The 20,194-nt window shown below is 49.8% G+C and overlaps 1 protein-coding gene across 1 annotated transcript in view; it reads left to right on the forward strand.

Moving 5' to 3' along the window:
* The window catches only part of WDR11 (WD repeat domain 11), a 1,001,187-nt gene that overhangs the window by 152,537 nt on the left and 828,456 nt on the right, over positions 1-20,194 (forward strand). Inside the window, exon 6 of the mRNA XM_069611952.1 lies at positions 5,822-5,987. Coding sequence (XP_069468053.1) covers positions 5,822-5,987 — 166 coding nt within the window. The remainder of the gene's footprint in view (positions 1-5,821; positions 5,988-20,194) is intronic.

Here is a 20,194-nt window from a genome sequence, read left to right on the forward strand (position 1 = left end):
CACTGCATGGGTGGGAAAGATGTCCACAATGGAATTATCTTAAAGGGCATATATGGTACATTTAATGTAGTTCCAGGAGTGAACAGCCAGTAGAGTTGAAAGAGGCTCTAGAAGGTCCCTCCGCCATGAGCTCAGCGACTGTCCCAAGCTCTCTTCAAGCCTTCAAACTTCCAGAAAAGAGGGAAGATTACAAGTAAATATCAATACAGAACGGCACTGCAATGAAAGTACAATCCTTGTACAATGCGCTTCGGTGTACAAAGAAATATAACTCATTGCCCTTATTCCTGTGGTACCATCCTTTGGGACCTTTACTTCCTGGAACTCTAGAGAAAACTAAATGCTTTGGAAGTCTGCTGCACTTGAAATCGCTTGTCTGTAAAGGCTGATAAAATGAAAGTGGAACACCAGCAGCAGATGCAAAGGAATCATTTCGGTTGTTTCATGCTGTAAGTGCCCTGGAGTGGCGCTTGCCTCCTCTTTGAGTTGGAGTTTGAACTTACGAGAAACTATAAAGAAATCTAGACTTGTTGGATGGGCATGATGGCACAAGCCGGAAGAAGAACTCGGACCAGAGGAGATGTTTTCAAACACACTTTATTTAACGCCTCTATAAGTCTACTCCTAAAGGGGTGTTCTCTTCCTATCCAACTAAACTGAGGTGCTCGTCAATAGTCCAAAAGTAAGCATATTCCTCGGTCCAAGTCTATCCACTAAACTGGCCCTACCGCCTAGAAAGAAAGTAAATAACAAATCGGTAGAGTGCCTTGCGCCCAGGGTGATTCAGCAAGGACTCTCTCAGGCGTGTCAGGAATCCCTCCTGGTTCTGGATCCAATAGCTTTCTATTTTCATTAGTTTTTCGTCACTTGTCAGTTCTTGGCAGTCTATAAAAGTTCATGGAAAGTTTCCCCCGAGTTCAACAAAGTAAGTCTCAAGATCCTACGAAAATAAAATGAGCAAATCTCTTGAGGTTGAGGGATAGTTCCCCTATCCCTCTCCACCAGTTGGGTTGGGCCTCTCCCCACTTGCTTCACGTTTTGGGTAGAGCTGTTTTCCACTTTTTTTACTATTCATTTGGTTAATTCGGCCCCTGTGGCTCCGTTCGGTTCCCCTATCCCAATGTCTCACTTATTTCTCTGGGGTATTGGTAACTCTTCTTTCCTAATGGCTCTCTTAACTCGTGTGGGTCCCGGTGACCGTTCTGGACATTTGTACTATTCTGGTTTCCCAGGTCCCCGTAACTCTTCTTCTAATCTATTTCTCGCTCTCTATCTCTGGGCTCCTTTGACCCTCATATGGGGTAGGGCAATCCTTCCTTCTTCCCCTCTCTCCCCTATCCGCCTCCCTTCAACCTGGGCAACTTGCGTACCTTCTGCGTTGCAGGGTTTGCTACAGCAGGTATTGTTGGTGTTACTTTGGGCTAAACACATAGGGCCTCATTATAAGTTTGGTGGCCCGGAAATACAGGTGCCGGCACCCATTCCCGACTGCCAAACAGCACGTTTGTTGGTGCTCCACTGTCCCTATTCCCATGGAGTCCTATAGGACTTCACAGAAAGGGGGTTTTACTGTTCCGCCGCCGCTCATGCTATCCCGGCAGCACCAGGATATCAAGTGGCAGAAACAGTGTTTTATCACTGACCTCGTAATGGGGTCCAGAGAGGTATTGGCAGCATTAGCTTGAGCCACGCACCAGTGCATTATTTACAATAAGGCCCGGTAGTCCGTGGCTTATGACGGCACTTTTGATTGAGGCGGTAATCAATCTTCATTTTTTCAGAGTCGAGCTGCTGCGCCAATTCGCGACGTTGTGACGTCAGGATGTGTGACGTCTGCTCTACTGGGAGCACGGCAGCTGGCAGCACACGGAAGCCAAACAATGGCAGGTCAAGGGGAGTGCTCAGAGCTTGCTTTATTCCCGAAGAGCTGCGCGTGGCTTCCACGCTGGCCTATGCTGGCCATCAGCCTTGTTTCTGACGTCAGAGGTGGAGGGAAGACTGGGATGGCAGTCTGCATGGAACGCTTACATTTGGGAGGCCGGAAGTGCCGCTGCAGCCTGCAAGTGCATATAGATTTTGGAATCCATGGCAAATGGCCCAAGGAGAGGTGTGTGGGGCGTTAAAAGGGACGACTTGCTAATGGGCAAATAACGTGACACTGTGGTATTGTATTTGTTGTTTCTTTGAACCTCACGCGCTGCTTAGATCAGCATAATTTCCTTAGGTGGACTTTGCGATTCATCTTCAAAAAGTAATTGTATAGATATTGTTTTTCTGTCTACATTGTCAAGAGGCTGGAGACGTCTGTAATGCATCGACCCAAAAGTAGGCAATTCTTCTGCCACAGCGCACTGTTTTTGAGTGCACATTTTTGAAAGGTTCTACATATAATCTCACACTTTGCCTTGTTATGACAGTACATGCAAAGTGCGTGCAGCCCTATTTAGACTGAAGCGGTGTTGGCTGGAATTACTACTTGGTTATGAACGCAATCTGCAGAATGTTCCCCTGAAGGAGTACCACTGGCCTTGGGGCTGATACTCTGCGGTCTGTTAGATATGCCTTTGATGGGAGCAGATAGTCGGTGTTGGGAGTGGGGTGCAGCCTGCACCAATGTTCTGCTGCTCCAACTTCCCCAAGAAGCGTTGAACGAGAAATCTTCATGTTTGTTAGAAATGCTGTTACACTACATGGTCAGGGATATGCAGGAACTCTTAGCCATTGACCCAATCACCAGCAGCAGGGCTATAATCCGAAGACCTCCATTTCCAGTGCTTGCACCGAAGGGCACAGTGAACCTGTTACTACTCTGGAGGGAATAGAGTTGATCTTATGCAATTCTGTGCAGCACAGCCACAAGTGATGAATATCCTACTCTGATGCGGAGCAGGTGTTCTGGACCAGCGGTGGTCTCTTGATCCATTCAGAAGGCCTCGGCTCTTATTTTCGGAGGAAGCTTTTAACAGTGTTCTTCTAATCATGATTTGTGCTGTTATCGTTAAGTGACTGGCCTTTATAAAATAGGAAAAGATGCCGACAACCAATATCTCTCTGAGAGATGGGTAGGGCTGGGACATGACCAGTGACAAGCAACCTCCATCCCAACCAGCTTTTTCCAAAGCACCAGTCTGTCCTGAAATATCCCTACTTGGGTCATATAAGTGTCTCTAGCGATCACCCCAAAGATGCCTGCACAACACAATGGCCACAGAAAAAGGTGTGGGTATAAAATGTTTTTCCAGTCCAATTTAACATTTATGCTTCTATGTCTTTAAGAAAGGGCAGAGTCTGGAAGGGAATAGAGTCAGGTTAGGGGTTTGCGTGCAGTTTTCTGGGTCTAGGGCAGCAGATAGCCTAGATACCCAATGCCAAGCACCTCAAGGTATTGTCAGTGTTACCTTGAGCTAAACCCATAGAGGTATTGTCCGCATTATCTTGAGCCAAACGCATGGATGTGATGTCAGTCTTTGTTGCTTCTTGTAGACAGATAAAACTTTGTGTACAGGGAGATCCCGATGGGAATGGGAGTGCTTGTCCCCTAAAGGGGAGTCACTCCCCGTGAGTTCCCGCTTTCCCAGACCCCTAGGCAGGGTGTTGCTGCGCGGGCGCACGACACTGGCCTCAAGATTCGTCGCAGCACTTATCCGGTTCCATGTGATTTGTTTTTTTTTTTTATTATTTTTGAGCTTTCTATGGCACCCTTATTTAAAGCCTATCTCGCTATGATAATTTCTGTGTTAATGCACGGTATCAACCGAATCGAAAATTCCGAGGTAGGTGTGCAGGGGTTGCGGGTGTGTCCCCCGCATACATGAAAGTGAATGCGGGGGACATTTAAAAATAAAACGGCAAGATCGAATTGCAAAATGCGGTACAGTGGGCCTCTTCATTTTGCAATTCAATCTTTTTTTTTCGTCCTACGTTATTTTAACATAGATCCTTATTGCACAGCTGCTGTGTGCAGAGACGTAAACTGTCTGAAGAGATTATAAAATCTGAAGCTTTTGTATGAAGGAAATGTAGTAGACTCCCCAATTCTACCCCGGTGCATGCAACTGGTGGGGAGGCTTGCCACTTCCCAGTTGCCCCTCTCCAGGCTCGGAGAATTTTCACAAGAGTACGTTTGTTAAAAAATAACCCTGAGGTGGACATTGTGGAATTTTCTTTGAACTTCCTGAAGCTTGTACACTAGAACACCTTGTGATGGAATTTGCCAAATTTATGCCAGTTTTTCCTTGTGCCTGCGATACCTTGTAGAACCAAAGGGCTGATGCATCCGGGCCCAAGAAGTTATTGGCAAAGGATGCATTTGGCCAAATCAGTGACTGCAGTGATATGAAGTGCAGTGGAGTTTCTAGACTCCCCCCTTACCCGCTTCTGCCAGTTGGCAGATCAGTGTTTTGTTGCACATGGGGTACAATGTATCTACGAGAGAGAGGGAGAGAGGGAAAGGGGGAGAGATGGAGAGAGACTCACACAGACAGAGGAAACCTAAGAAAGGATATAGTATCGGTCTACAAGAAGCTGTTGGTAGGAGTGCAGAGTTGCAGGGTGCTTTGCCTTGTAAAGCTTACTCCCACCTTCCCCCTTTAACCTACTCTCCTCTAAGATCTCGTACCACCGTACACTACACACACGGCCACTAAAGTCCTAGCCATTGGCTCATCAGAGCTAGCTGAGCCAAGACCTAGCTCTCCTCTTTAGCCAGATTGCAATTTCCCACATCAGCAGCTAACCAGACCCAAAGCACTGTAGACGATCACATAACATGCTCTCAAATCTCTCGGCAACCCCATAGAAAGCCGATTGGCACACAGTACCTCCAACCTGCACCCATCAACACCACAGGCTTTGAATCTGCCTCTTCCGCTACCCCTCTAATGAGCCCACTTTTCTTACGGAGCCACGCACAGTTAGACCCTCAAAAGTGGCAGAAGTGCGCACTACAAGACCAATTACATTAGATAAAGGTAATCAAAGGTTATTTCAGCCTTCTATCAAAAGAAGAGTGGAGTTTGGGTGCAGAAAATAATGATTTCAGTTACCAGATGTGTATCTGTTTTCTTCTTTTACAAATGTTTCTATTGGGCAACTGCCTAGTGTGGAGTTGAGAAGCATTTGACGTTGTTGCCCCAAGGAGTGAAGTGTCTGTCTGTGTTCCTTCTTAAACTATCAATGACATGTGGTCTTTTCTTTGTATATGATCTTGAAGATAGGTTTAGTTTGCACATCTTTCAATTTTATATCTTATATATACTGGTATATTATTTTCTGAATGTGAAGTGTTTACATGTATTTTGACTATGGGCTGGTTTGTACTTTTGCTGGCACTGTCCGTTTGTTAATGGTGGTGTATATGTGAATGGCTTCAGTTAACACAATAAAAACCAAATGGAATGCTCAAAGATTACAGAGTAGAAACCAGAATAAATGAATATCCCAGCATTACTTGTATTAACCTCACAGACTTGAATAACACATTCAGACATGAACCATATCAAAATGTTCTAAAAACAACCAAAGCTTCCCAACACATAGGGATAAACCCTTTCTAGATGCCCCAAAGCCTGGCCAACTAAGGGGATCCAGCAAATACTGAGTGCCTGTCCCAAGGGAATATATCCCATTAAGGCAATCAGAAATATAGAAGTTTGTTCTTTCATAGGACACCTTTGCTCTAGAAGACACCAGAGTCATTTAATCAATCCAAGATTCTCAGCATGGTTTCTTGCAAGAGCTCTAGACCTTAGGAATCTCTCATCTATCCATTGTCAAAGACCATTCAAGAGCATGTGTTCATTTGAATTGGTTTGTTTTGCAGCACAGAGTCTGTCACGTTGAACGACTGCCTGCAGCTCTCCTACCTGCCTTCGCGGCGGAAGCACATGCTCCTGCTCTACTCCAGGGAGATCCTCATCCTGGACCTGGAGGTGAACCAGACCGTGGGCGTGGTAGCCATCGAAAGGACCGGTGTGCCCTTTATACAGGTAACCAACCCCGTTCCCCATTTCTGTATACATTTAATTCTCATCCTTTTGGTAGGCTTTCTGATTGTCAATTGCATTTATATCACATGTCTTATGCACACAGCCTTGCATCTTGGCCCTCCAGTAGTTCTATTGCATTAACAGGGACCCATTTTTGCTGCACAGACAGTTCCAATACATACTCCCAGCGAGATTACAGCTTCACTACATTGCTTCTTGGACATCCAGATGTGGATCTGTGGGATGCTTCAGCTTTGTGGTGATGGTGGTCTTCGATGCTGCTGTGGTGGATGTGGTTTCATTGGTTCAAAGGTGACACTTATGTAATGTGTGGAAGGATACAAACGTGTGCATAACACATTTTAAGCAGGGTCTCTGCTGTGTACTGGATGGCAATTGCCCTAGGTCATTGTAGACAAAGTGAGTGTCTGCTATGAACAGGGATGTTTTGAGCTGGGCTCCAACCACCTCGGGTCCGTGTCGCAGCATAGTCCCCATAGTCTTGGTATTTGGTTCACACCATCGCTAGATTTGCTTTGGAAGAACGTAGAGAATCATCGGGTTGGAAGCTCTTGATGCTTATTTTATAGGTGCAGTTGCTGCAAAAGAGATTGATGCAAAGCTTTAAATGAATCATGACCACTGGGAATTCTATTAGCAGTGTAACTTTCCAACCCAGAAAGGGTAAATAATTGTCATGAGTAGGACATGGATCAACAAACGAGACTAACCTGGAATTGCATTTAAATTTGTATTTGTGGAACATGCTCTCCCCCACTTTAAACAACCTGGAGAGGATTGCTGGGCCTGGTCCTTCTTCCAATCCCCACTGATTCCATGCAGCCTATGTCATAATGAGGCTCACAAACAATTATTTGAGAAATCGGAGGTCCCCCTACACAAAGCTGTAATAAGATGGCCAGGATAACCTGTCTATCCTTATGTTGATGGAACAGAGTCCCCAAGAGTCTCTCCCTCTGCAACAAACTGATACTCTTGGTCCCAGTTTCAACAATTCATAGGGCTCCTTTTTAAATTTCGCAGTCTGAGTACTACCACACACCTCTGTGTCTCTAGGCGCTGTATCCCGGTTCTGTCCTTGCTGGTCTCTCATTGATGGTGGAACATGGCAATCTGTTTCCTCAGTGCAACTCCTGTAGGAGTCAGCGACTCCCTTTCACACCACATGGAGGTGGAGCCAACCGGCCTTGAACATGCCCCGCAGGTGATGTGACAAGGGCCTTCTCACATCTTCATCCTAAGGTCCTGACCTCTGCCCACTTGACACCCTTTCCTCTCTGTCTCTATTCCTGCTCCCCCTCAAAGCCAGGCCATATGCTTATTCCTCGTTTCTCCTTTGGTTTTATTCCTTCTGATATTGGCCTCCCTCCTTTCTCCTGCCATGGTCCCGATGTGCACTTGGCTACCTTCCTGGCCTTGCTATCATTGGCCTGGCCAACCCCCTGTATCTTCTCTCCATATCTCACTCCTACATCCTCCTGATAATCCCTTCCAACCGGTCTTCTCCTAGTACCACTCAACTCCAATCTTCTCCTCCTGTTTTTCCCTGCCTGCCTTCTTAAAACCCACCTCCTCCTTTTTAGATACTCCTTCCCCCTCAGTCGCCTCCAACCTCCTCTTCTCTACTCTTCCTTTGTAATCTCCTCTTTGTCTCGCCACCTCGCGCCTTAACTCTATGCACCAATTCCGACTCTAAATGCCCAGACTACTTTTTCTCTTAGCAGGTCTTGTATATCCTGCAGATCCCTTCCTTTGAGGTGATATTGGACTAAGGACCTGCAGCTGTAATGAATAGTGGTGGCTGGTGATTGGCTGAGCATATTAACTTTTTGATTCAGATGTTTCTTCTGAAGGTGTGCCATGCATTTCTGTAGTGCGACCGAGGCTTTAAGAGCCTACTCAGCCGTCTTAGAAGGAAAGAACACAACCTACACGTGCATGCAAGCGGTTTGTGCCATATAGGGGAGCCAAGTGTTCCTCAGCATCAGCGGTGAATGCTGAGACCACCCAAAACCATACAGCAGTTGTTGCGGCTCCAGCAAGTAGCTTGGAAACAACTGGCAGCTTGCAGCACCCAGGTTGCAGGGTCGGCTGTAACTTTACAGGCCGTGGCATTTCTCCCTTTGAAGTGCCAGCTATGGTCATGGGTGCAAAATACAATACGGTGTGGGTGTAGGACCTCTAAATGCAGTGCCCCCACTCCACACCAGTGCCCCCATAAGTTTTAGTTTGACTAGTTAGTGAATGATTTGTAACCAATGCACACCTTTTTGTTTTCATTTGTATCTTCTGTGTCCCCAAATGCTTTGTCTGCTGCCCAATAATGGGGTATGTTTTAAAATTTCATTTTATTTAATTTGGAACTTTCTATGGTCTGATTACTTTGGTTGGATTTAACATATGTATTCAATTTGTACCATGTGTACTTACATGTTGGTCTATATTATACCTGATATTTTCTTTTGATATGACAAAACCAGCCTTGATGACGACTTTGTCGAAACACATGTCGGCCGACATTCTTCAAAATTAAAGATATGGATAACATATTTCAGTTTTGTATGGTATTTGCACTCTGACTTTGGAACCTTGGTATTTGAAATTAGGGCACGAGCGCGACTTGCCTGCATGTGACTGCCCCCTGTCTGATGTAATGGATTAAATAAGGGTGATCAGAGGATCCGCCCAATACCTCCCCCGGGTCTGTAATCCGCTAGCTTGGGGAGGTCTCTGGATCCCCACTAAACATCTCCAAAGTAAAGTTATACAGCAGCTTTGTCACATACTATGGAAATCATTCTTGATTTCTCCCCAGAAAGGGCAACAGGGACAAAACTGTTTGGTGACACCTTTTCTGCACAGGACCATACACAGTCCCAGACACAATTAAGCCTCATTTGGCGCCCTACGGGGGCAAGCTTGGAACCTAGGCACAGTCAGGATAGTGTGGAATGCGAAGCTCCTTAGAGGAATCATCAGTGGTTTAAGTTGATTTTATTGGCTGCATTTATTATAGCACACACCTTGCCTGCGGGCACTCAGAGTACTGCGCAAAGTACAGAACTATAATACAACAAATGAATAAAACAGAAATAAATCATACCTAAGGACAAACCAATCTCGGAAAAAAGTAGTCAAGATGGATATCTAAAGTATTCTTTTCTGAAACTGGTGGAGGGTCCTGGTGCACAGAAATAGGCAGGGAGTTTCAGGGTGCGACAATAAAAAAAGCCATTGTTCCAAGCTACTCCTCCCTAAAAGATGCCCAACAAAGCTGAAACTATCCAGGGCTTTCCTTTCCGGGTGGGTCCAACACAGAGTCCTGGGTGCTCTTAAAGGTGAGGCTGAAGATTTTGAAGTATATGTTAGTGGAGAGTTTGGGGTGTGCTGATTGGGATTACTGCATAAGGCCTAGACTCAGATGGACATTAGTTTTACATCATGTGTGACATGTTCAGTTGGTTTTCTGATAAGCCATCATGTATGGCGTTGGCATAGTTAAGCTTGGATTTGACCAAGGGTACTGGGATCACAGAGTAATTCTCCTTTTGGTTGAAGACAGTTTTTTCAGCGGTTGGAGCTGCAAGGTTGATTTTCACCAAATCGCTGACTGCAGGACTCACCAGTTTCATGCTCCATTGTTTTATTTTTGAGACTTGTTTCTCAAGAAGGTTGTGGGGAGGACATTCAATGTAATTTCTGTCTAAGAGATTGGATAAACATAGAACCAGTGTTTGATTCAGATATGTCCAGCTTCAGGCTGTTCTGACGCAACTATTTTTCAAAACACTTTGATCTTCAGTGTCTGAGTACTGGTCATTATGACATGTGAAATGGAGGCATATTTGACTCAGTGCATAAATGGATTTGTTAATTATAGCTTCTTTGAAGATGCGTAAGAGGTTTCCATGTACGTGATGAAGGGTTAACAGAATATAAGCCAGAAATGTACTTGAACACATGTCACTAACAAGCAGCAGAATAGATTGCGGTTAACTCCAAAAGGGCCTATGGCTACAACTGAACACCAGGATGGATAGTTAAACAAGGGTTGGGATGCTGCACTGTGATTAGTGGAAGGGCCTATTTAATGGGCCACAGACTTTCCAGGATGTACTATTCACAGGCAAAAAGCATCCAGTTTACCTCTTGGCTCGTGTGAAGATCCAGGGATTATATTGTCCTGCTCACCTGTTGCCTCATGCTTAGTTCCAAGGATTAAACCTTCCTGCTCACTTATTTGCTCATGCTTGGTCCCAGGGATTATATCGTCCTGTTTGCTTTTTAGCTCATATTTTTTTTATTTTGATTATAGCGACATGCTCACTTCTTGGCTCATACTTAGTCCCAGGGATTATATCGTCCTGCTCACCCTTGGCTCATGCTTAGTTCCAGGGATTATATTGCCCTGCTCACCTTTGGCTCATGCTTAGTTCCAGGGATTAAACCTTCCTGCTCACTTATTTGCTCATGCTTGGCCGTCCTGTTTGCTTTTTAGCTCATATTTTTTTTATTTTGATTATAGCGACATGCTCACTTCTTGGCTCATACTTAGTCCCAGGGATTATATCGTCCTGCTCACCCTTGGCTCATGCTTAGTTCCAGGGATTATATTGCCCTGCTCACCTTTGGCTCATGCTTAGTTCCAGGGATTAAACCTTCCTGCTCACTTCTTGACTCATATTTAGTCACTGGGATTATAGCGACCGGCTCACTTCTTGACTCATACTTGGTCCCAGGGATTATATTGTCCTGCTCGCTTTTTAGCTCATAATTAGTCCCAGGGATTATAGCCACCTGCTCACTTCTTGGCTCATAATTAGTCTCAGGGATTATAGCGCTAACGTCCTTGCATGTGGCCAGGGGGAGGCAGCAGCAACCTGACCCTGGGGGTGGCTACATGAGGGTGTATCACATGGGAGGAGACGGCCGCTGTGAAGATGTCATGGCTCCATCGGGTGGGACATGGTATCCCCCATTTTCCCGTGTCTGAAACCATCATGGCATATTGTCATGCATCAACCCCTTTTCCATGATGAACAGGGAAATCCCTTCCACTGAATCTATGAATCATCCTTGCCAATTTGATGGAATTACCTTTTTCAATTCCAATGATCAATCGGAACTGACTTAGCACCAAAACCTTTTCAAAATGCTTATTCAAATTTTACAAATCAATTGTCAACATTGGATTTCAATTACCAGAATCCCCAAAATACTGGGATGAAGAAGAGGGATAGAGCAAAATGGAGCAAAAGGAACTGTAAGCTGAACGAGCGCTCTAGTGTTTCCTGATGCACACCTGAGCCTGTTAGATTTGTACAACTCAAACCGGGAATCATTGACAGCTGCTCTTGTGACTGGGCTGCACCTTTCTGCGAGGCACAGAGAGTTGAAGAGCGAGGATCGGTGTGGTCGCGCCAGGTGGCTCACCGATGTGGAAGGAAGAAGCTCCCGAGCCGAGAAGAGCTGCAGGAATGCCAGGAGTCGGTAACAAACCCCTGTACGTTCGCAGATGGAGGAAAGCAGCGTCCCACCTACCGAAGTGAAGAAGAAAGCAGACGAGCCCACTGGAAGCAGCGGAGGACTGGTGAGCAAAGGAAAGATGAATGCGAGAAGGAGGCAGACAGGAATATTCCATCTGCATACTGCGTGAGAATGAAGCAACGCCAAAGAAAGCCTGTGAGTGCACTCAAGAGCAACGGGGACACTGGGGCGTTTCGGCAAGCACGCAGAGTACTAAAAATTAGAAATTCCTCAATTGAAAAGGAGACACTTGGACATATTGAGAAAAGGGAATTTAGAACACAAATCAACCCTATCCTGATATGTAAATGTACAAAGTGGCAATACTTGAGAGACAGAAAAAGGATAGCATGTCAAAGGGATACATTATCCAATATTATATACAAGCAGCTTTTTGGAGTGGATATCAACCCCAAAGGAACAAAAGTCCTGGTAGGAGAGTTCACCAGGGATTTTCAAGTTTGTGAATCAGAAGTCCTGGAAGGAGAGCACACCAGGCATTTTGCAAGTGAGTGAAACATAAATCCTGGCAGGGGAGTATACCAAGCAATTGAAGAGGACTATGCTAAACAACAAAGAAGAAAACCAAGCCACCTGTGTGAGAGAGAAATACCACGTCCCCTGAGAGAAACCCTAGTTGCAAAGCCAGACAGTTTTTTGTATGTATAGTGAAAGGCCAAGAGAGGTCTAAATAACTATTGTCTATAAAAAAAACTAAAAGTAAATAAGAATCCCGGGGAAGGGAATTATCCTTTGGAGTCACAACTTTCTTCCTTGAAGAACTTTTGTTTGAATCATTTATTCTTCCTATATGGATACTTTACTGAACCTTCCAAGGTTAAAGACATTTCCTGTTTTCACCTTGGAGTTTAGTTTATAGTGTGAGGGTCAGAATAGAGCTTTGGGCACAGACTTTCTTTTGTTTTGACATTCTGACACAGACCGTTCCTTAGTTTTGGTCTAGTAGGTCTGGTAGGTCTGGTCCACAACCTCCACGGCACCTGCAGGCAGCCCACACCACGGGGGACTACCCTGCACCCCTGCTCATGTCCCGCAGGCAGCCCATCCACCATGGGCATGCCCCCCAGCCAACCCACATGTCACCTTGCACTACTGATCAACAATGCATGTCTCCCACCACTCCCACCCCCCAGCACTGTGGGGCACCTGCCAGCAGGCCCCCACCCATGTCCAACTCATGTACCCCTACACCCCCACCCCCCAGCATTGTGGGGCACCCTCCACCAGGCCCCCACTCATGTCTCCCACCACCCCCACCCCACAGCAGTGCAGGGGCACCCTCCACCAGGCCACCACTCATGTCTACCACCACCCCCACCCCCCAGCAGTGCAGGGGCAGCCTCCACCAGGCCCCCACTCATGTCTCCCACCACCCCCACCCCCCAGCCACCAGGGGCAGCCTCCACCAGGCCCCCACTCATGTCTCCCACCACCCCCACCCCCCAGCAGTGCAGGGGCACCCTCCACCAGGCCCCCACTCATGTCTCCCACCATCCCCACCCCCCAGCCACCAGGGGCAGCCTCCACCAGGCCCCCACTCATGTCTCCCACCACCCCCAGCCACCAGGGGCACCCTCCACCAGGCCCCCACTCACGTCTCCCACCACCCCCACCCCCCTGCCACCATGGGCAGCCCCCACCAGGCCCCCACTCATGTCTCCCACCACCCCCACCCCCCAGCAGTGCAGGGGCAGCCTCCACCAGGCCCCCACTCGTCTCCCACCACCCCCACCCCCCAGCAGTGCAGGGGCAGCCTCCACCAGGCCCCCACTCATGTCCCCCACCACCCCCACTCCCCAGCAGTGCAGGGGCACCCTCCACCAGGCCCCCACTCATGTCTCCCACCACCCCCACCCCCCTGCCACCATGGACAGCCCCCACCAGGCCCCCACTCATGTCTCCCACCACCCCCACCCCCCAGCAGTGCAGGGGCAGCCTCCACCAGGCCCCCACTCATGTCTCCCACCACCCCCACCCCCCTGCCACCATGGGCAGCCTCCACCAGCCGATTCTATTGGACCAAAGGCCCTCAGCGCGTAAACGCCTCTGTGACGTGACCCGCACGGGTGTTTCCCACACAGCACGTGATGACAGAGCACACGTGGAAAGACTGCACGTCAGAGTGTCATCGCGTGTAATTGGACAGCACGTCAGAGTCTCATCGCGTGTGATTGGTGGAAATGGCCCTACACGCAGAAGTGACAAAGCGTGTAATTGGTGGAAATGGCCCTACACGCAGAAGTGACAAAGCGTGTAATTGGTGGAAATGGCCCTAGCGCGTACACGCCGCGTAAGTGACGCTGGACGTGTGGGCCTGTATAAAAGGTACGTGTAGAACACCATTTCCTTGTACGTGCTTTTCGCGGAGAGCGAGTGGGTGAATTCTGTACTTCTTGTCGTTTCACACGCGATTTACTTCACGGCGTTTCAAGTTCGTATTCCCTGTTACCTCCGACAGCTTTTTCTCTTTTTTCTCTTTTACTGGTTTACCTGGGCCTGTTCCCTCAAACAGTGTTCCCTTCTACTGTTGTCCTGTCTCCTCAGACAGCGTACAAATCTTCTTTTGGCGGGGGTGTTGCCAACCAAACGCGCTCCTTTTTCACGCTCTTTTACCTGGCAGACGGTGAGTCACGCACGTATCTAACATCTGTGCTTGCCCCGTGTGTAGCCTACCCCTTCAGAGGTCATTCTAGGCTGCGTGTGACACGCATACGTTCATTCTTGTGTTACTGGGTGCCACAGCGTAGTGCAGGTTTTTCTTTCTGCACACGTGGTTTAGGAGGGGTTGCGTGTACGTCATCTCCCTTTTTTGGGGCTCCTGTGCGTAGCGTGACCCGTCATCTTTCCCCAGGGGTTACAATCAGCCTTGCAAGAGCAGTAGGGTACAATTACCATCTGGTACCCAACCCCTTTGACCCCCAATTGCCCAGGACAATAGTTTACAGCCACTCCCATACGCACATCTACATCAGTGCCATGGCTGGGAGGCGAGGATTCCGTAAGGGTGGCAAAGGTGGAAGAGCCACAAGTGGTGGCCGTGGTGGATCCGGTAGGGGACGTGGTCGTTACTTGCAGGGTGAGCCTGTCCCCCCATGTGTGGAGGACCAGTCAAGGGCACCCATAATCCCCCCCTCCCCCTCCCGTTGAGGCTGATGTGGCTGACACCATCCATGCTCAGCCCTTGTTGGACAAGCCCATTGTGGCACCAGACCTAGCTGACTCCATGGCTGACTTCCAGGTCAGCAGGCCTATGACACGTGCGCTGGTGCACGTTGATGTCACCATGCCACGTGCATCTGGGGCAGCAAGGTCATCTGCTGCACCAAGTAGGCAGGGCGGAGAGGCTGCAGGGGCAGCTGCGGCTCCATCCACCCCAGCCCTCACACACCCAGCCAGGACAGTGTCGGTCCTAGTCCATGCTGCTGACATTCCCCCTGACACCATCACACTAGAGCCAATGCCTGCACCAACTCCCATGCTGAGTGTGCAATCCCACACTCCTCATATAGAGTCCACCAGGGCTCCTGCCCCTAGTGTCCAGAGTGGCGCAGGACACTCAGGATCACCACCACCTTCCAAGCGGAAGAGGAAGAGTGCTCGTCCGGCACAGGCTGATGCCCCAGACATGGCTACACAGTCCGGCCCGTCCAGGAAGCCCAGCTTCACGGATGACGAACTGAATGCACTTGTCGAGTATGTGTCCGCACATGACAACGAGATGGTCATTGTTGCAGGATCCAAGACCACACCTGCACAACGCCAGGCACACTGGCAGACCGTTGCGGACATCGTAAGTGCCCTTGGAATCGTGAGGCGCACAGCCAATGATTGCTATACGCGCTGGAATGACCTAAAGCGCAGGGCAAAGAGTAAGCTGGCCTCAAGTCATGCCGCAACTCTAGTGACTGGAGGTGGGTCTCCAGTAGTAGACATGGAACTCACTCCACATGAGTCAGTCGCTGGGACCTACGTCACGGAGGAACAGATCCAAGGCGTGGGAGATCTGGCTGATTACGAGGCATTGTCCGGTGAGTGCACATGCATGTGTGTGTCATCCATGTGCATGGTGTGTGTGTGAGGGCTTCTGTTTGTGTGCCAGGTGAGAGTGTGTGCGCCTGAGTCGTATGGGTCAGCCATGTGCTGCATGGGAGGGTTTTAGTCATGTGGGACATGTGTCAATCAAGTACTGGTTCTCTTGCTTCTCAGCCCTCATTGTGTGCCATGGTGCTAATGCCTGTTTCCATTTCTTTGTTTTTATGTCTTTTCAGGGGAAGACGCACCTGATACTGCTGGGGTTGTGGAGATGGTGCAGACCCAGGAGGGGTCCGAGGGCCGACCAACCACCAGTGAGGGACATGGTGTGGTGGTGGGTGAGACCCCACAAGTGCTGCAGGTCGTGCTCTCAAGGGGTGTCTCTGGCTGCACCTCTCCCGAGCTGTACTCGGGTGTTGATTCGGATGAGACCTACGTGCCGTCGCAGGTGAGTGTTCCAGGGAGGGATTCTGTTCTGTCCCACCCACCTGCACCAGGGTCAGAACCCTCAATGGGGATGTCGGTGTTGGCAGCTACGCCTTTGGTGGTTACGGATGCAGGGTCACACTCCGCGACATCTGATCCTGTTCCTGGGCCAGCAGATCAGAGGGGGAATGCAGCCCTGCAGCCTCGGGCAGTGCCGGCACAGCAAGGCGCAGTTCGCCTTGCCCCAGACAGGTGTGGTGCCTGCCGACGTGGTGGCCGTACGCCACCTGGCAATACCGCATGGGAGCAATCCATTTACGGTACGGCAACACAACAGGCAGCATCATCCGAGATGATGGCTCAGGCCATGGATAGGGTGGCCACTTCCATTGTCCCCCCTGAAAGGCTGATGGGGCGACTAGAGCAGGCAACCGACTCCATCTGCCAGTCACACAGGGAGGACATGTTGGGGTCCAACAGGGACAGGCGGGCGGCACTGGCGACTCTGCAGGAGGCCATCTCCATTGAGTCCCAGGCCCACAGGGAAGCCCTGAGGCAGGAGCTCCTTCACCTAGGACGACTCTTGTTGAGCTTGAGGCTTCAACACACCAAAGGACAGAACAGCAGCTGGAGCGTCTCACCCGTACGCTCTCAGCTGAGATGCAGGCAACGAGGGCGGAGGTCCGGGCATCCCGTGAGTTGTTGCATGGGGACCTCCGCACACTCATACTCCAGAACCAGACCTACCACACCCGCATGCTTGCAGCCATGGAGGAGCAGACTAGGGCCTTACGTGGGCTGCCTCCCATAGTGCAACCACCTCCGGATGCAGCTGCACAGGGTGATAATAGTGACAGCAGTGATACTCCCACAATAGGGTAGCCGTGTGGGCCATGAGCCCATGGAGGTGTTTTTTTTTCCCAGGACCCACACAGGTGGGTTCTGGTGTGCACCCGGTCCTCGGACCTCCTGGGTGGCCTCCCAAACCCCCCCGGGCCCATCAATGGCCATTTTTGATTTTTATTTTTAATTTTTATTTTTAATTTCTAAATAATTTTTCCCAATTTTTTTGGGACAATTTGTTGGCTTCCGTGGTTCCTGTGGGCATACGCAGCATTGTGGCTGGGCACATGCAGGCTTGTCATGTATTTGGTTCAGATGCTTGGGTTTGAGTCACACACACCCCTCCTGCTTCCCGTTTCCATGGGCTTGCAAAGGGTGTGCCCAAGTGACATTGACGTACATGGTGACATTGGACTCCCACTACATGTGTGGGTAGTCTAGTCAATACTGTGTATACATTCCTAGTGCATATTGCTGTTGTGTTGTACACTGCATGTTGCATTGATGTGTAACTCATCATCTGTGTCTACCTCCCAATTTGCAGGTCCCTTCCTCATGTCTACACAAGGCCCTCTAGTCTGGAGATGGGGTCCATGTTGGCAGCAGTGCACCTACAACTCTACATGGCGCCAACACTGCACAGTTGGTAGTGGTGGGAGTGCAGGCATTTCCAGGTGGTGAGACTACTAATATATAACATTTGTGATGTCATGTTAATGGTAGTACCTGCTCAAGTTTGTTGTTGGTCCTGCATTACTGTGAGCATTTCAGGTGTTGCAAGTTTCAATTAGGGACACTCTACATTGTGACACTAGTGTCATGTTGTGGGGATTACTTTGTTTACCTGCAAATAGCATGACATGGCACGGTGTGTCGTGTGGCGGTGCTGGGGATGGGTTGGCTGACATGGCACTGTCCTCTTGTTGCATTTTGCAAGTGGGTATTCATTTTAGCTGCTTGAATGTGTTACTTCACAAAACTGCATTGGTGGTGTCTGTGTGGGTAGGGATGCACACATTTTGACACTTCCTGGTGAACAATCTCAGGCTGATATGGTTTTCACGGTTCATTCTCCAGACATTCAGGATCAGTGTCAGGTTGAGTCATCATTGATTGTCAGATGGAAAGTGCCAGGGCAGTGTGCACTCCACAGGGGTGTGATTTCTATGTGAAGTAATTAGCCACTAGTTGTGTACGGGCTGCCTCCCCCGTGCCCTTTCCCCTCCCATGCGCAGCGGCTGTGCATGTGGTTGGGGATGTGGGGCCACCACCATGTCCACGGCCAGGCCCCGGCGTGTTGCAACGTTGTGCAGGACACATGCTGCCACTATGATCCTGCACACTACTGGGGGAGCGTACAACAGCTGCCCGCCAGAACGGTCAAGGGAGCGAAAGCGTGACTTTAGCACTCCGAATGTGCGCTCCACTATGCCCCGGGTTGTAATGTGGGCTGTGTTATATCTTACCTGGGGTGGCGTGGTGGGGTTCCGAATTGGCGTCATCATGTTGGGGCTGAGAGGGTAGGCACTGTCCCCTGTGGAGGTGGTGATTGGTATCATTGGTGGGGTTGTGACCTTGCTCAGTATCTGACATGCATGCATGTGCAGTGGCATTCATACTCAACAAGCAGCCATGTATCGCCATGCCGCCCAGCTTCTAGGTCCCGGCTTAGGGTGGACATTCGGTAAATGAAGCTGTCGTGGGTTGACCCGGGATAGTTGGCATATACTGAGGTGATGATTCCCTTGGCATTACATACTACCTGCACGTTGATGGAATGCCAGTGCTTGCGGTTCCTATAGATGTGCTCAGATGCCCTGGGGGGACGTAGAGCCACATGGGTGCAGTCGATGGCACCTAGCACTTTGGGGAATCGTGCCACACCGTAAAAATCCAGGGCGGCAGCATGCCTTTCTGCAGGTGTTCTGGGCAGGTATATGTGCCTGCGGACTGATGGGCGTGCAGTGATGATGTCCAAGACCTGGTGTAGGCAGCGTGACTGGGTGGCCTGTGATACACCACCCACAATGGCACTTGTCCGCTGAAATGATCCAGTGGCTAAGAAGTGCAGTACATTGAGGACCTTCTCCAGGGGGCTGAGTGCTTGGGAGCACAGGGTGGGTGATGTGAGGTCATCCTCCCACTCACTCACCAGGTCCAGTATAATGTGTGGTGGAAACCTGTACCTCCCATGCACCTGGTCATCAGGCATCCCGAAAAGGCTGGTTCTGGGTGTGAATATTCTGGCCCTGACTATCCTCCTCCTCCTCCTTTGGTAGGCCACGCCCACTGCTGCTAGGAACGGTATGTTCATCCTGGGTCTGAGCTTGTTATTTTGTTAGCGCGCAAATTAATGCGTTGCGCGTGTTGTAGGCGAGCGTGTGACCCGCGCACCCCTGAAATCCAGTACCCAGTCCAATAGCGTGTGGAAATTCCCGCGCACCCCGGGATACAGGTGCGCTGACGTACTTGCGTGTGTAAGTGTCCGCGCACCCCTGATATACACGTACATAGGCCAATCGCGTGTACGCGCACTTTTGTCCAATTACACGCGATGAGACTCTGACGTGCAGTCTTTCCACGTGTGCTCTGTCATCACGTGCTGTGTGGGAAACACCTGTGCGGGTCACGTTACAGACGCGTTTACGCGCTGAGGGCCTTTGGTCCAATAGAATCGCGTATGCGTGCTGACGCGTTTACGCGCTGAGGGCCTTTGGTCCAATAGAATCGCGTATCCGTGCTGACGCGCTTACGCGCTAAGGGCCTTTCCTCGATTTTCACGCTGACGTGCAGGATTTTCACGTGCCAATTCACTCCGTACCAAGCTGGCCACGCGTAAGCACACGGAAGACCACGCTCCTGCCCAGAAGGCCGAACTACTGCCCCCCAGAGCCCCGAGCACGCTCCCACCTGCCATCTGCTGCTGCCTGACTGCCTGCTGCCCACGTGCACTGCCATTTGCTGCCTGCACATCAGCCAGGGGTGCTGTTGCTGTGACCACCCCTGCTGGAACCGAAGACTCCCGACTGGAATTCCATCGCTCCACAGCCCAGCCCCAGGACCCAGTTGCCCACCCACTCCTGCCTCTGGGTTTGTCATGTCGGGGCAAACACCATCTGTGACCACTGGCAACCCCCGGCCAGAGAGGCAGAGGGGCTGGTGCCTGGTGCCACCGAAGTTGGTGTCCTGGTGGAGCAAGTCCTGGGGCAGTATGATGCCCTCTTCGGAAGTTCCCGCGCCGACAAGGAAGGACGGACTCGGATCTGGACTGACATCGTGACTGCCATCAACGCGGAGGGGGTGGCAGTCCGGGACTTACAACATGTCAGGAAGCGCTG

Source organism: Ambystoma mexicanum, chromosome 8 (genome assembly GCF_040938575.1).
Source record: "Ambystoma mexicanum isolate Mex_15411 chromosome 8, UKY_AmexF1_1, whole genome shotgun sequence".
Lineage (NCBI taxonomy): Eukaryota > Metazoa > Chordata > Amphibia > Caudata > Ambystomatidae > Ambystoma > Ambystoma mexicanum.